Source organism: Enhydra lutris, unplaced genomic scaffold (genome assembly GCF_002288905.1).
Source record: "Enhydra lutris kenyoni isolate GAN:26980312 unplaced genomic scaffold, ASM228890v2 scaffoldscaffold267, whole genome shotgun sequence".
Taxonomy (NCBI): domain Eukaryota; kingdom Metazoa; phylum Chordata; class Mammalia; order Carnivora; family Mustelidae; genus Enhydra; species Enhydra lutris.
This window is the reverse complement of record NW_019154351.1, coordinates 8,906-26,249: the sequence shown is the minus strand read 5'-3', so window position 1 is coordinate 26,249 and position 17,344 is coordinate 8,906. Positions and strand designations below refer to the sequence as shown.

The following is a 17,344-nucleotide window of genomic DNA, read 5'->3' as shown; positions in this document are numbered from 1 at the left end:
GTATGAATGAATGTTATCATGAAGATTCAATAAAAGAAAATGAAATTTAAACTATTTTTCTATTATCTTCCTATATTCATGTCACAGCTACAGGAAATGCTGAGCTCATTTGCTAAACACTCTTGATAACATAGATGTGTTAATAATTATTAACACATGAATTGTGTTAACATGATAACATGAATTGTGTCTTCCTTTAAAACTATCTGTATGTTCCATGTCAGGGGTTTATGATTATGAATATAAAACCAGTAGTTATGGAACATAAATCATTTGCCAACAATTTTGATTAATCAAAATGTTCTATCAAAAACACTAATTCCAAAAAATATATAGCCCCTGTATTTTGTGCCACATTATTCACAATAGTCAAGATACAGAAGCAATCCAAGTGTATATTGACAGAGGAAAGGATAAAGATGTTGTGACATATATAACAGAATATGACTCAGCCATAAAAAAAGCATACAAACCTGCCACTAGCAACAATGTGGATTGATCTAGAGGGTGTTTTGCTAAATGAAGTAAGTCAGACAGAGAAAGACAGATACCATATGATTTCACTTATATTTGGATTTGCAAAAATAAAACAAAGCAATGAGTAAAGAAGCAAATGAAACTGAAAGAGATCCATAAATACATAGAACAAACCGATGGTTGCCAGAAGGAATGGGGGGTGATGGGCAAAATGTGTGAAGGGGAGTAGAGTGTACAGACTTTCAATTATGGAATAAATAAGTCACAGGAATAGAAGGTACCGCATAAGGAATGTAGTCAATGCTATTTTAATAGCTCTGAATGGTGACAGATGGCAGCTGCACTTGTGGTGAGCACAGCATAATGTATGGACTTCTTGAAATGTTATGTTGTACAACTGAAACTAATGTAATACTGTGTCAAATAAACTTCAGTAAAAAATATTTTATACTGTAATGACTTAAAGTAGATATTGTTTCAATTTATTTTAAATTATTTTCTCTCATTGATATAAAATTATTTTTCCTTTTAAAAGTTACCTGAATCATGAAATAAATATCTACATCACCATTGTTTTTGCACACTATCTGTAGTGTCTGTCCAATTCTTCCCATTTGGTTAGTAAACTTGGATACATATGTTACGACTTACGAATTATCTGAAGGTCATATATCCTGTTTTCTAGATATGAAGTCAGGTAATTACATCTTGTTTTATAAGGTCTTCTTATTTTCTGCATTATTTTTAATAAAAATATATAACAGATAAATATTTAGGCAGCCACTATTTTTTAATTTTTTTAAAAAAATGTTATTTATTTATTTATTTTAGAGACAGAGAGAGACAGAGACAGAGAGGATGTGCAGGGTCGAGGACAGGAGCAGAGGGAGAGGGACAAGCAGACTCTGCTCTGGGCATGGAGGCTGACACAGGGCTTGATCTCAAGACTCTGAGATCATGACCCAAGCAGAAATCAAGAGTTGGCCACTTAACCACCTGAGCCACCCAGGCACCCCAAGGCAACCACTCTTATGCCAACTAAAAGTTTAATAGGAATTTCATAAATAGCAACTCTTCTATAGAGAACATATATTTTGTGTCATATGCAAGACAAGGTATGTTCTATACCATATCATATTTAATCTTCACAGCTATATGACAAATTAGACATGATTATCCCTTTTTACCAATGTGTAAATTGATGTTAGATATGTTGAATGATTTTCCTAAGGTCTTGAGCTATAACAGTCAATATAATAGTCCAACTTGAAAAACAACACAAAATTTTGTGTTTGCTCTCATACATACGTGTGTGTGTGTGTGTGTGTGTGTGTGTGTATGAAACACTGTAAGATCTGCAAATTTTGCATAGCTTTACTATAATAAGCACAGTTTTACTGGTATTTTTACTAACCTTATCTTATCTTATCTGTACATAATTATATTATTATAGTATTATAGTATAGTCAGGGAGGGTACTAACTCTGAGTATAATACTTGGCATATAAGAGGGGAGGAGAAGATGGTGGAGGAGTAAGAGACCAAAATATCATCAGGTCCCAGGAGTTCAGGTAGATAGTCATCAAACCATTCTGAACACCTACACTCTACAGGAGAAAGAAGAGAAAAAGATCAACAGTTCTAGGAACAGAAAATCAACCACTTTCCAGAGGGTAGGAAGTTCAGAGAAGTGAATCCAAGGCAACATACAGGAAGGTAGACCATGGGGGGAGGGGCCAGTCCCTGACAAGTGAGAGAGCAACAGAACACAAAATTGGAATTTTAGAAGTCTATTCCACTGAGGGGCATTGCTCCAGAGGCTAAGCTGTGCAGAAGTTTTTTCTTGATAAAGTCCCAATAGTTCATTTTTGCCCTTCCTTTTCTTGCCTTTGGTGATGTTTCTAGGAAGAAGTTGCTGCAGCTGAGGTTGAAGAGTTGCTGCCTGTGTTCTCCTCAGGAATTTTGATGGATTCCTTTCTCACATTGAGGTCTTTCATCCATTTGGAGTCTATTATTGTGTGTGGTGTAGGGACATGGTCCAGTTTCATTTTTCCACATGTGGCTGTCCAATTTTCCCAAAACCATTTGTTGAAGAGACTGTCTTTTTTCCATTGGACATTCTTTCCTGCTTTGTTGAAGATTAGTTGACCATAGAGTTGAAGATCTATCTCTGGACTCTCTATTCTGTTCCATTGATCTATGTGTCTGTTTTTGTGCCAGTACCATACTGTCTTGATGACGACAGCTTTGTAACAGAACTTGAAGTCTGGAATTGTGATGCCACCAAATTTGGCTTGCTTTTTCAACATTCCTCTGGCTATTTGAGGCCTTTGTGGTTCCATACAAGTTTTAGGATTATTTGTTCAATTTCTTTGAAAAAAAAAATGATGGTCTTTTGATAGGGATGGCATTAAACTTGTAGCTCACTCTAGGTAGCATAGACATTTTCACAATATTTGTTCTTCCAATCCATGAGCATGGAACATTTTTCATTTCTTTGTGTCTTCTCAATTTCTTTCATGAGTACTTTATAGTTTTCTGAGTACAGATTCTTTGTCTCTTTGGTTAGGTTTATTCCTAGGTATCTTATGGTTTGGGGTGCAATTGTAAATGGGATTGACTCCTTAATTTCTCTTTCTTCTGTCTTGTTGTTGGTGTATAGAAATGCAACTGATTTCTGTTCACTGATTTTATATCCTGACACTTTTTACTGAATTCCTATACAAGTTCTAGCAGATTTGGAGTGGAGTCTTTTGGGTTTTCCACAGAAAGTATCATATCATCTGCGAAGGGTGAGAGTTTGGCTTCTTCTTTGCTAATTTGGATGCCTTTAATTATTTTTTCTTGTCTGATTGCTGAGGCTAGAACTTCTAGTATTATGTTGAATAGCAGTTGAATATGGTTATAATGGACATCCCTGATGTGTTCCTGAACTTAGCAAAAAAGCTGTGTTTTTCTCTATTGAGAATGATATTCGTTGTGGGTTTTTCATAGATGGCATGGATGATATTGAGGAATATACCCTTTATCCCTACACTTCGAAGAGTTTTGATCAAGAAAGGATGCTGTACTTTGTCAAATGCTTTTTCACCATCTATTGAGAGTATCTTATGGTTCTTGTTGTTTCTTTTATTAATGTATTGTATCACATTGATTGATTTGCAGATGTTGAACCAACCTTGCAACCCTGGAATAAATCCCACTTGGTTGTGGTAAGTAATCCTTTTAATGGATCCTATTGGCTAATATTTTGGTGAGAATTTTTGCATCTGTATTCATTAAGAGTATTGGTCTATAATTCTCTTTTTTGATGGGATCTTTGTCAAGTTTGGGGATCAAGGTAATGCTGGCCCCATAAAATGAGTTTGCAAGTTTTCCTTCTATTTGTATTTTTTGGAACAGTTTCAGGAGAATAGGAATTAATTAATTCTTTAAATGCTTGGTAGAATTCCCCTGGGAAGCTGTCTGGCCCTGAGCTCTTGTTTGTTGGAAGATTCTTGATGACTGCTTCAATCTCCTTACTGGCTATGGGTCTGTTCAGGTTTTCTATCTCTTCCTGGTTCAGTTGTAGTAGTTTATATGTCTCTACAAATGCATCCGTTTCTTCCTGGTTATCAAATCTGCTGGCGTATTGTTGCTCATAATATGTTCTTATAATTGTTTGTATTTCTTTGGTGTTGGTTGTGATCTCTCCTCTTTCATTAATGATTTCATTTATTCTGGTCCTTTCTCTTTTTTTTTGATAAGTCTGGCCAGGGGTTTTTCAATCTTATTAATTCTTTCGAAGAACCAGCTCCTAGTTTTGTTGGTTTGTTCTATTGTTTTTTTGGTTTCTATTTCATTGATTTCTGCTCTGATCTTTTTTTTTTTAAAGATTTTATTTATTTATTTGACAGAGAGAGATCACAAGCAGGCAGAGAGGCAGGTAGAGAGAGAGGAGGAAGCAGGCTCCCTGCTGAGCAGAGAGCCCGATGCGGGGCTCGATCCCAGGACCCTGAGATCATGGCCTGAGCCGAAGGCAGCGGCTTAACCCACTGAGCCACCCAGGCGCCCCTCTGCTCTGATCTTTAATATTTCTCTTCTCCTGCTGTGTTTATGCTTTCTTTGCTGTTCTCTCTCCAGCTCCTTTAGGTGTAAGGTTAGGTTGTATACTTGAGAAATTTCTTGTTTCTTGAGAAAGGCCTGTATTGCTACATAATTTCCTCTCAGGACCGCCTTTGCTGTGTCTCAAAGATTTTGAACAGTTGTGTTTTCATTTTCATTTTCATTTGTTTACACACACACACACACACACACACACACACATATACATATATATATATATGTATATATATATATATATATACATATATATTAGACTGGTGAATAAAACAGAGCCACACACTTGATTTTGGGTGGTTTTGGTCTGTTAGAAGAAATTGACTCCCAAAATTTTAAAGAAAGAAAGAAAAATACATATATGTGTGTGTGTGTGTGTGTGTGTGTGTGTGTGTATACACAAAAATTAGGGTAAACATGATGAAGGGATGGAATACAACTGTAAGGATGAAAATTTTTTAAAAACTCAAAAAAAGGAGTTCATAGGATAAGTTGGTTGGGAAAGGAAAGAAAAAGAAAGTGGAGAGAATTTGCTCAGGCTGGAGACTAAAACAAAGCCCTGTGCTAGATTTAGGATATATTTTGATCTATTAGAAGAAGTTGTATCCCAAAATTTTTTGGAAGAAAAACTCTATATGTATACAAAAAGTAAAGTTAGATACAGTGAAGGATAAAATATGACTATAATAATAAATGTTCAAAAAGATTTTTTAAGAAAGGTATTGTTAAGATAAACTAGTTAAAAAATGTTAAAAGAGGAAAGAATAAAAGTTAAAAAAATTGGAATAAGAAAAAATAAAATTAAAAAATTAATTAACTTTGCATGTCTAAAGAATCATGGGGAGAAAGCCATGAATTCCATGTTTTGCTTTCCCTTCCTCTGGAATCCATTGTTCTCCTTGATCAGTGAGCTTTTTCTTGGCTGGATGTTCTTGCTGATGTTCTGGGTGAGAGGCCTGTTGTAGTGATTCTCAAGTGTCTTTGCCCAAGGTGGAATTGCACCACCCTTGCCAGGGGCTGGGCTAAATAATCTGCTCGGGTTCACTCTTGGGAGCTTTTGTTCCCTGGATGCTTTCCGTAGAGCTCTGGAGAATGGGAATGAAAATGGCAGCCAACTAATCTTCAGCCTGGAGGAGCCAAGAGTTTGGGGCCCCACTCTTCAGTGTGCCCTCAGAGAAAAGCACTCAATCACTGCCGTCTCCATGGTCTCCATCCATCTCAGGGCTCACCCAACCTGTGACTGAGTGTTTCTGTCTCTGGCACACAACCCCATTTGGGGTCTCCAAACCCAGCAGATTCCTGCCACTCTGCTCTTTCAGGGGGGTCTCCCTGGATCTGCCACTTGTGGAGGCCCTGCTCAAAGAACAGTAGCCTGACCATGCCACAGACCACAGTTTAAGGTAACCCTGAGCTGAGAGCTCACTCTTTGGCTCTGTCTCTGTAGCTGGTTTCCCTGCTCTAACACCTGCACACTCTGCTACAGTCAGACACCCCCGATCTTTCTATGACCCCGTGGGACCTGAGACCACACTGTCCTCTCGAGGGCTCCACTCCTACTTAGCCTCTGGAGTGATGTCCCTCAGTAGAATAGACTTTTAAAAGTTCTGATTTTGTGCTCTGTTGCTCTGCTACTTGCCAGGAGCTGGCCCCTCCCCCCACGGTCTATCTTCCTATCACTTTGGATTCACTTCTACCACAGGTCTTACCTTCCAGAAAGAAGTCAATTTTCTGTTTCTAGAATTTCTTTTCTTCTTCTCTTTGATCTCCTGTTGGATTTGTAGGCTTTTGGATGGTTTGATAACTATCTAATTGAACTCCTGCAACCTGGTTTGATAACTATCTAACTGAACTCCCGTGACCTGAACAGCCTGCTACTCCTCTGCCATCTTGACTCCTCCCCTATAATCTTTTTTTTTTTTTAAGATTTTATTCATTTGTCAGAGAGAGTGAGCACAGGCAGACTAAGAGTGGCAGGCAGAGACAGAGGGAGAATCAGACTCCCCGCTGAGCAAGGAGCCTGATGTGGGGCTTGATCTCAGAACCCTGAGATCATGACCTGAGCTGAAGGCAGAGGCCCAGGCCACTGAGCCACCAATGCGCCCCTATATTTCTATACTATATTACCCTTCTAGGAATAAAAATGACATCTCTCATTGAAGGAATTTTGAATTAAACAAGTTCAAAATATCCAATGCCAGCTTTCCAGATATTTATTTTATTGATTCATAATATTATCAACATGAGAAGATGTCATATGCACAAATGTAAGTAACTGTTTAATGGAAGTAAATAACACAGTGAAGAAAGTAGTCAAAAGGCAATAAAAGCCACATTAGGGAGGGGCTTGGGAATGGCTTCCCTAAATTCAAAGGGTCAATATAGTTATAAACCTCCTCATCAGTCTTTAAGAGGTTGTCCATTTCAGAAGACAATCAGTCATACTAGAAATCCACAGTAGTGTTTTCCACCATTTCTTCCTGATAAAGAATTCTTCTCTAGGTTGCCAAAATGCAGAAGATATCAGCACATTAATTCTACTGAAGACAAGTCCAGTTTCTGGAAGAAAAATGTGGATTCCTTATGCAGTCACAGAAGAGTGAAATTCTACACTTGATCTTAGCCAAAAGGCCAAGAAGCGATAGAAGAATGAAATTCTAAATCAAGCTTTCACATACTTAGGATCTCGCTGTTTGTATATTTGTCTATTTACCTGAATCATTTTGCCTTTTTTACTTCTTAATCAATATTTATAAAAATGATGCAGCTCTGTCTTTAATGATTCTTCTCCTTGGCACTCTATTTACTTAATGAATTCCCCTGGGGCCAAACAAAAAGACACAGATAAAATAAGTCCAGTTCCATTTGTATGTCAGACATAGAGAAGAACATTTCATATATTCTGTTTCTCAAAACAGTGTTTGCAGGAAAATATAGCAGTCCATGAACTTAAGGAAAATATTACTTAGGTTTTATAGTTGTATAATCACAGAATTACAAAATATTAGTTTTAAATATTTGCGTGAATAGAAAGAAAAATGATTGGATAAATAAGTGTTTGGTAGTATATGAAAAGAGGCAAATGGGAAAGTACTAGTCAACCTAGGTGTAACTGAATTGTATGTGGAGTTTGAGAGAGAGAGATGAAAAGCAAGAATGAGTTGAATTATAATAAAATGTTGTCAGCATTTTATAGTATCAGGAATGAAGGATATTGTGATTCAAAGAGAATTATAATCCCTAAGAACCATGAAAAAGTTAAATCAACACACTTGTTTTGAGAGCACAGTAGAAATCAAATATTTTGCTAACTCGATTTACCAGCTCTGAAATTGTGTAAATGTTTAAGGAAACCAGTTGTTAAAATTTGAGACTAGGTCATCAAGAAGGATCAGGAAGTAAGTAAATTTTTTATTCTTCAATATAATATATGGAATCTTCATTTTACTTAAATGTTTTAAAGATCATGTTTGCATATATGTTTGTGGATTTACAAACATTATAATATTAAAAATTAAATAATTGCTAGGGTGCCTGGGTGGCTCAGTGAGTTAAAACCTCTGCCTTTGGCTAAGGTCATGTTCCCAGGGTCCCAGTATTAAGCCCTGCATCGGGCTCTCTGCTCGGCGGGGAGCCTACTTCCCCCTCTCTCTGTCTGCCTCTCTGCCCACTTATGATCTCTGTCTGTCAAATAAATGAATAAAATCTTTAAAAAAAAATTAAATGCTTGCTTACTACTGAGATACTATTAATAAAATCCTAAAGCAGAAACAGAAATAAGTATTGGATTGTTCATTTTATTGGATTGTTCATTTTTTTCTAATTTAAAAATGTACTCTGTCACAAAAACGAGATTATTTTTAAAACTGGAAAGAATATCTGCTTCCCAGTTGATTTATTTTGACCATCCACTTGTTCATTTTCCATAATGATATTGTAAACAAAAAAAAAAAAAAAGGAAAAAAAGGATCATGCATTGAATGATTTCAAATACTCTAGGCAACTAATTTACTAATAGAAGTTTACCTTCTTATCCTTCTGACTTTTTAATCAATAAAGCAAAAAAAAAAAAAAAAAGATAAGAGTGTGATAGCATCAACCAAACCCTTAAGAAAGTAATTTATGAGAGAATGCCAACAAAACATTCCCATGGATAAACATGCACATTCTACAGTGAGATGATTACTATGGTGACTAATTGTGTAACCTTGTGAAAGATCCCTAAAAAATGTAGGTCTCCAAATATAAAATGTGGAGGTGCGCATAAGTAACCCGTGTGAGATTTCAAACCCTATATTTAGATTATCCATAATGCAGACTAGTTTTTATAATATTGAGGAAAAGAAAAATGTCAGAGTATTTTCATGTTTTTTAAACAAAAGAGCTAAATATTTTCAAGAAAAATTAGAATCTTAATATTAAAAAAAAATTAGAATAAATACCTTCTGCTTAAATGTTAGCACAAGATTTTTTTTTATCCATGGCACGTGACAGCGCATTTTCAACAAAGAGAAATCAGTATTTAACTTCAAATAATATGTATTACTTGAATGTGAGGTCCAGTAGAAATTGGAGAGTTGCTGAAGGAAAACATTTGTTTTTGGGTTTTATAGATTATTCATCACTGTGGATATTTTTAAGATTCTGTACTCTAACCTCAATCCTGTTTTAACCTTTTATGTCCTATAGGGGAACATACAGTTTCCACTCTAAAGTGGGAGAAGAAAGGATCAGCAATGAAAAACCGCACAGTACCCACAGAATTCATTCTTCTAGGGCTATCAGATGACCCAGAGCTTCAGATTATGATTTTTCTATTTTTAATTATCACATATATATTAAGTGTCACTGGTAATTTGACCATCATCACTCTCACCTTGGTTGACTCCCATTTACAGACCCCCATGTATTTCTTCCTCAGGAACTTCTCTGTATTAGAAATATCCTTTACAACTGTCTGTATTCCTAGATTTCTGGGCACAATTATCACCAGAGACAAGACGATCTCATACAATAATTGTAGAGCTCTGTTGTTTTTCTTCATCCTCATGGGTATAACTGAATTTTACCTTTTAACTGCCATGTCCTATGACCTCTATGTTGCCATCTGTAAACCCTTGCATTATACAACCATCATGAACAAAAGAGTCTGCATTTTACTTGTCTTTTGTGCGTGGTTGGCAGCATTTTTAAATATCTTCCCACTAGTTATTCTTTTTCTCCAGTTAGATTACTGTGGTTCCAATGTCATTGATTACTTTGCTTGTGATTATTTTCCCCTCTTGCAATTATCTTGCTCAGACACATGGCTCTTAGAAGTGATCGGTTTTTACTCTGCCATAGTGATTCTGCTTTTCACTTTGGCATTAATAATTTTGTCCTACATGTTCATCATTAGAACAATTCTGAAACTACCCTCTGCCAGTCAGAGAAAAAAGGCATTTTCTACATGTTCCTCACACATGATTGTCATTTCCATCTCTTATAGAAGCTGCATATTCATGTATGCCAACACTTCTGCAAAAGAAAAGGCATCATTGATCAAAGGAGTGGCTATTCTGAATACTTCTGTCGCTCCTATGATGAATCCATTTATTTACACCCTCAGGAACCAGCAAGTAAAGCAAGCCTTTTAGGATACTATCCAAAAGGTTATGTTTTTCTCCAGTAAATGAAAGTGTAAGGAGCATTAAAAGGATGACGTTCTTGTAAATACTATTATTCACACTTTCTGAAAACTCCCTTTCCTTTACTAGAGTTATGTATTTTCCCCTTTTTTCCACTCCTATATTAAAGGTCCTAATCATTGCCCTCAATACATTTGATGAACTGAATATTGTTTCAGAATTTTCTGTAAATTCAAGTGTTTTTTTTTTTTTCAATGCCGTAAAACATCTGGGTTAATGATTATGATCCTGAATGATAGTGGTTTGCCTTTGAAGAGACACTGGGCATTTAGTTTGATGGAAAGAGTGTCAGGATTGATGTAGATTTCTGAACTTTTCATTCTTACCCAGTAATAGAAATGAATGTTATTAGAAAACTCTGATTCTCTTTGTCATTTCCATGAAATCAAGTAAACACAATCACCAGAGGACTGGGAATAAAATATAAATATCTACTTTAAAATATTAAAAGATTAGAGACTCATACATACTAAAAAATATTTACACCATTTATCATAATTAAGATGCTAATGAGGAGGAAGAAAAAGGAGGTAGAAGGGGGTAGAAGATAACATAAACATTTTCAGCAATTCCTACCTTCTAGAGCTATTGTTTTCTTTGTCTTGACTCATTTAATCCTGCCAACAACTTTATGGGGTGCTATTCATTACTCATCTCTCTTAGTCAGAAGTATTTTTCCTTAGGCAGATCAAATGCCTCCAAAAATTAAAAAATAGGCAAAGAACAGACAATGTAAAAATACACCAAACGTATAAAATGGATGAAACTATGATAAACCACTGGAAGTTCACCTTTCTGGAGAACCAAGCTTTATTTGTGGCATCTAGAACCGACTTTAGGGTTTTGGGAAGTACGGAAGAGAAATAACATCTACTGATAATATTCTACACGCTCTACTCTGTATTAAGCAAATCACATGCAGTATTTATTTTACAACACTTCTTAGAAAGCCAACATTATTGCTTCTGATTTATAGGTGAATGAATATGGTGAAATTGAGTTAGAAAGTTCAATGTACAGAGATTGCAGCTTTCAGAACTGGCATTTCAGTCACTTTCCTTTCACCTCAAAACCCAGACTAGTTGGGTTACTTTCATCTTCATCCTGACTTTCACTTGTAATAAATTATGAATAAAAGCTCATGTTCAATATTAGGATTGTTACATTAAAGGACTTTGTAATGTTTACTGAACTCATTCAGGCTTTTCTCACTTAAGCAAGCTTTGGGGATTCAGTGATGAGAAGGAGGATTCTTGCTCTAACTTATCTCAGTGGGGGAGACTTATCTAACTTATCTAACTTATCTAGTGGGGGAGAAAAACTACATGAAATTAAAATTTAATTTGATCAATGCAGTAACTTAAGCATGAGAAGCCTATTGGCCAGGTAATGTTATCATTGTCAAAGAAAATGTCAGTTTTCATGCCTTAGCACAATTAGTGTCAGTTTCACTATAATTGCTAAAGGTTGATTCTTTTTAACCCTAAAGTCACATGCATAACAAAAACCTTGTCTGTTTTGGGTGTTATCTCAGTTTTCACCTTTATTTTATTTCTTGGTCATTATCACATATGTTTAAAAAAAAAGTCACACTATTTCCTCAGTAAGAATTAAAATAAATACATATATGTATTTATTTATTTGACAGAGAGTGACACAGTGAGAGAGGGAACACAAGCAGGGGGAGTGGAAGAGGAAGAAGCAGGCTTCCCGCCAAGCAGGGAGCCTAATGTGGGGCTCAATCCCAGGACCCTGGAAACATGATCTGAGTGGAAGGCAGACACTTAACTACTGAGCCAACCATGTGTCCCAGTAAGAAGGGTTTTTGAGAATAGGATTATGATAGTCTCCAAGACTCTCCAGCAAGCCTCCCTTTACCCTCAAACTACATTGTGGATCCTACATTCATTTTACACTCCATTTAACCTGCTACCAAACCATATCTATTACAATCTCAGATCTATTTTGAAGGAATTTATATCAAAGACCACAGTCAAGATTTCTAAGACTTTTCCAAGCATTTATCAATGTACATTAGGAAACACTGAGATATATTTGACAAATTAAGTCCATGCACAAACTAGGTAAACTAAAAGAAAAACCAATAACAATATTTAATACCTATTATGTGTATATAATATATACACATATATTATGTGTATATTAACAGTTTATTATAAGCAGATTAAGAAACTCACAAATATAATTTCTTCTTCCTTCTTTTTTTCTTACCTATTGTACTTTTTAACGCTTTATAGGAACAAATGATCAAAAGTTTTTTTTTTCAGATCTCCACATTCTGTGTCTTCTCTGCCTTTGCTGTTTCATTATATGAAAAAAAATGCATTTTTTTCATATAATGCATTATTTGCTTCAGGGGTACAGGTCTGTGAATCATCAGTCTAACACAATTCACAGCACTCACCATAGCACATATCCTCCCCGATGTCCACCACTCAGCCACCCTACGCCTCCCTCCCCACTCCCCAGCAATCCTCAGTTTGTTTCCTGAGATTAAGGGTCTCTTACAATTTCTTCCTAATTCTTATAGTGAAAATCATTCAGATGTTATTTCTGAAAAGACTTTCAAAGCAACTATATTTCAGGCATGCACTAGCCATTTGGATTATTAGAATAGACCATCACCACCTTATAAGATTTTGAGCAACAGATAAAAAGGTAGACATTTAGGTATGGAATTATTAATCCTTTATAAAAACATATACCCAGGGCCATATGAATATAATATATAGGACTGCTCACAGCATTTGCAATAATGCAGTAAGAATTCCAAGTAAAAGTAAAAATTATAATTAAATGGATATCCTGGGCAAAGAGAATAAGATTGCAAATGACAGTTGTTAAAGTGAGCGAAGTGAATGGGAATAATGTGGATAGAAAGAGAAAATAAAAAGGAATCATTACTTCTCTTTTATGCTTTCCATGAGAAGCTGATTTTATTGACTCAATTCATTATGCACAGAAAAAAGTTATGCTATAAAACCAATACTAGCGTTCCTCATATGGATATTACTTTTTTTTTTAATGTTAGCACTAAGGTTTATCAAGGTGTGCCTTAGTACAGGTGCTAGGGCTTGCCCATGATGCTTTTGATGTATAAAGCCCAGACCTCCTGTCAATTCTTCTTGAGCAACAACACCTGGAAGTTGACAGCTACGTGGATGTTGCACACAAGCTCATCATCTGCCATCTTCATGTGGCCAACAGTCACTGCCAGACATAGCAACTTCTTCATCTGGATTTGGACTGTGAACTTTACTTCATTCACTTTGTGCCCCATGTTCTCATTGTGGGTTGAGAATGGAAGGGAAATTGCCAACTTTATTCAGGCCTGGACCCAAAACTTGTGGAATCTGCTTGATCAGAGATTCTGAAGCCAAAAAGGCATCACACTTCTTGGTCATATTCTTGACTAATTTTTTATTCTTGTTGAGTTTCTTCAGTGTCTCAGTGTCCATGTGGGGAATATCCACAATCATTGACTCATCACAGTGCTGCTAGTCCCCCAAAACTTGGGGCAGGGAGAGGAATTGAGCCCGAATGTCCTGAGAAGCATTTGTCCTTCTGTGAGTTGTAGTTCTTCAAGCTGATCTGCAGCTCCACAATCTTCAGAAACTTCCCACACCACCAGTACAGGGTGTCACTTGGAGACTTTGCTGCTCATGGTGACTCATTACACAATAACCAGACGAAAAGAGCAACATTATATGTTTTAAACTCTGTTTAACATTTTACCTACCCCCCACAAGATATTAACAATCCCTTTAAATGAATATGCTTTCTTCTCCTTTTAAAGAATGAGACAGATATTCATAGGGAACAAATAATGTATATATGGCCAATATACATCTGAACAGTGATTCAGATCAACGCTGTGCCCCCAAAGAAGCCATTGTACCAATTGCTGGGGGAGGTAAGAAATCTTGCAACATGTACATATACCAAAAAATCTTAGAATGTCAGAATAGGTTGCTATTTTTTCCACAAAAGCCCTTCCTTCACATGAGTACTAAATAAGCTCACCAAAAATACCAGGTTTGGCTTGTGGAGATTTCTCCCCAAAATAACATATTTTAGGAAATTAAAAATTCAGAAGACAACTACTCTTTTGGAATTAAACTGAATCCCTAAATTTAAATGCAGAAAATTGCTTTCACTAAAGAAGCTTAGTATCCCAAACTCTTCCACTGGTAATCTCAAATGTAACATATGCCTGTATGAATATATCATCTCTCATTGGCAAGAGTTTCTGTCATTTTTGGATTGAGCAGAGTTATCCACAGCGACAACAACTGCAGCCATAACCATAGAATATGGGATTAACAACTGATTCTCTCACTGATAGATAATACTTAGTCATTCTACATCAGTCTGATTTGAGTCACAGTAAGTCTTTGTACACTTAAATAATCAGATCTCTTTGGTGTTCATCATGTCCTATACCACTCTGTCTGATGGTAGCTCTCCAACACTAAAGTCCTCAAATTCGCATTGCCCTCTTTGCTCCATCTATAAAATTGGCTTTGTATTGCTGTAATTTATAGTCAAATAGGATTACATGAGTTTTGTGATACAGTATGCTTATCAATATGATTAGAAGTTTTCACCTATACTGGAATGTCATCTTTCTCGATGCTAGATCTTCACAGACTATGAACATTTTGCTAGAAAATTGGATACTTTGTTCATTATTGCCTACCAAAGGGCTTACCATAGTGCCATCACTTACTAAAATATTTGTTAAATTAATCAACAAAAGGATGGAGATCTCAAAAAGCCTATTCCTATCTAAATTGTTGAAATCTCCTGCTTGAAATTATTATTGCTCTTCTCTGATACCTTCTTTGAATAATTTTCTGTGACTGGGTTTTCTAGGATGGGAACTGAAATTAACCTCTCAAGCCATAAGAACTGTCCAGTCAGCAAGACTCCACAAGAGTATCTCGAAGACAATGATCAATTTCAATTTACTACCTGCCTGCCGCCACCAACTCACATTTCCCACATCTCCCTTGTATAAGTCTGGGAGGACTTTGGAACTTTGGCACTTAGACACAGTCTTTGAGATGCTAGTCCACTGTCTTTCTGGTATTAGTGTCACTGAAATAAATTCCTTTTTTGTTTCACCACCATGCATTTCTTTGCCTTTGCGTTTTGTCAGCAGTGAGTGGCCAAACCTGGTCTCTTTGGAACACCAGAGCAAGGGGCACTTACTCCCCTGCATCCTGGTTATAGTAGAAACTAAATATAAGTCTTAAATAATGAATATAAATTAAATATTAGAGATGTCTTCTCAGATCATTGCAGTGCACAGAAGATGAGTGGGGTGGAGGGTATGTTCCTTGTATTAGATATGAGAAAAGGAATCTGAGATTTCTAAAATAATGTAGAATTCTCACCCTTTGCTGTAAGAAGAAAATTACACATACAGCTGTCACTAGCATCTTTGTATTCTCCAAAACTAAGTTTGCCCAACACATAATAAACATCTAAAAAGTAATTATTGAATGAATAAATGGTAAGGATTCTAATCATGGTCAGGTGCTCTATGTCACCATTCAGTGGGAAGAAACAAAACATAAAGGCAAGCCTGACATCTCTTATGGTGTAGAAGGATAGAGACCTCAGCCCCAGTCTAAATCAACACAATGAATTTTTAATATTTTCCCTAAGATTAGAGAAAAAAGTCACTTGTTCACAAATTAATCTGTTCCTATTGAGAAACTGTTATTCTGTGTTACCTAACTGTTAAGTTTCTTGTCCTTGTGCAGTTATGGACAATTATAAAAATTTAAACTCTTCTATTATTTTTCTGCTCTGATTTCAGGCCATTATCGCTGAAATATTTTATCTAAATTATGTCCTAATTTGGACTACAGGTTAATGCTGGTGTCTTGAGAACACAAAACTCCATGGTACCTTTTGTTTATCCATTCAACTAATTCCCCTGCATCCATTGTTAAGAAAGCAGATAAAATTATAGCTAGCCTGAATCATTAACATTACTAAGATCCATATCAACTTGCCCACCAAGCTTGGAAAGACATTGTATTAACCCTTATTTTAACTAAAACTTGTTTTAAGTGTTAAAATAATACTTCTTTAAGTGACAAATCATAGGGTAACTTCGGACCTTAGATCCTTAGTGAAAGTTGGGTTAAGGTGTAGAAATGAGTTTATCTATGCCCTTTGTGTGAAATTATAGAGAAGCTCCTGGAATTATTCTTTATTTTCAATATTTCAAGTATTTGTTTATAAATACAAGATGGCAGAGGACAAACAGATTGCAAAGACACTTGAAGAATCTCAAAACACTTATGTTTAAACAAATTAAAGAAGCCATTAAAAGTGACATTGTCTAAACCAGTCATAGTTACCATGAAATATGTCTTTAATACTTTCTTTCAGGAATATATGTTTGCTTTAATAGGGTAAATTTATGCTTTATACAAGTAATCTCAATTATGCACAACGGTATATGTGAATAAAATTAAGCCACACAATTTATATGAAATACACAAATGGAGACATTTTTAAAACTGCTACAATTTAGTAAGAGTTTCATACATTTTTGTTCATTATAACATAAATAATTGGTGACTGATAGGACCACATGATTGTTTTGTGTTCTTATCTAAATATCTTTTAATGATTATTTTAATATGGTCAATATCAGCACACCATGTAATCATTCCTGTACAAAATTCAAAACACTTTATTTCATGTGTCTTTTTTTTTTTAAAGATTTTATTTATTTATTTATTTGTCAGAGAGAGAGAGAGAGAGCACAAGCAGGCAGAGCGGCAGGCAGAGGCAGAGAGAGAAGCAGGCTCCCCACTGAGCAAGGAGCCCGATGCGGGACTCGATCCCAGGACCCTGGGATCATGACCTGAGCCGAAGGCAGCAGCTTAACCACCTGAGCCACCCAGGCGTCCCTATTTCATGTGTCTTATCATTGAGCAGATCTACTATATGCTTCAGTTTTGCCCAATGTGAATTTTATAGAGTGAAAGTTAGCATCCAGCATATAAAGGCAGAAGCCCAAAAAATGCATATCTTATGAT

The 17,344-nt window shown here is 35.9% G+C and overlaps 1 protein-coding gene and 1 pseudogene across 1 annotated transcript; one reads left to right on the top strand and one right to left on the bottom strand.

Annotated features, from left to right (window-relative positions):
* The first annotated feature begins 9,308 nt into the window (after nucleotides 1-9,308).
* Nucleotides 9,309-10,208, top strand: LOC111140223 (olfactory receptor 6C3-like). The gene has a single exon (XM_022492553.1). The coding sequence runs from the start codon at nucleotides 9,309-9,311 to the stop codon at nucleotides 10,206-10,208; it is 900 nt and encodes a 299-aa protein (XP_022348261.1).
* A 3,139-nt stretch (nucleotides 10,209-13,347) lies between these two features.
* LOC111140222 lies at nucleotides 13,348-16,701 on the bottom strand (annotated as a pseudogene).
* Nucleotides 16,702-17,344: the final 643 nt, after the last annotated feature.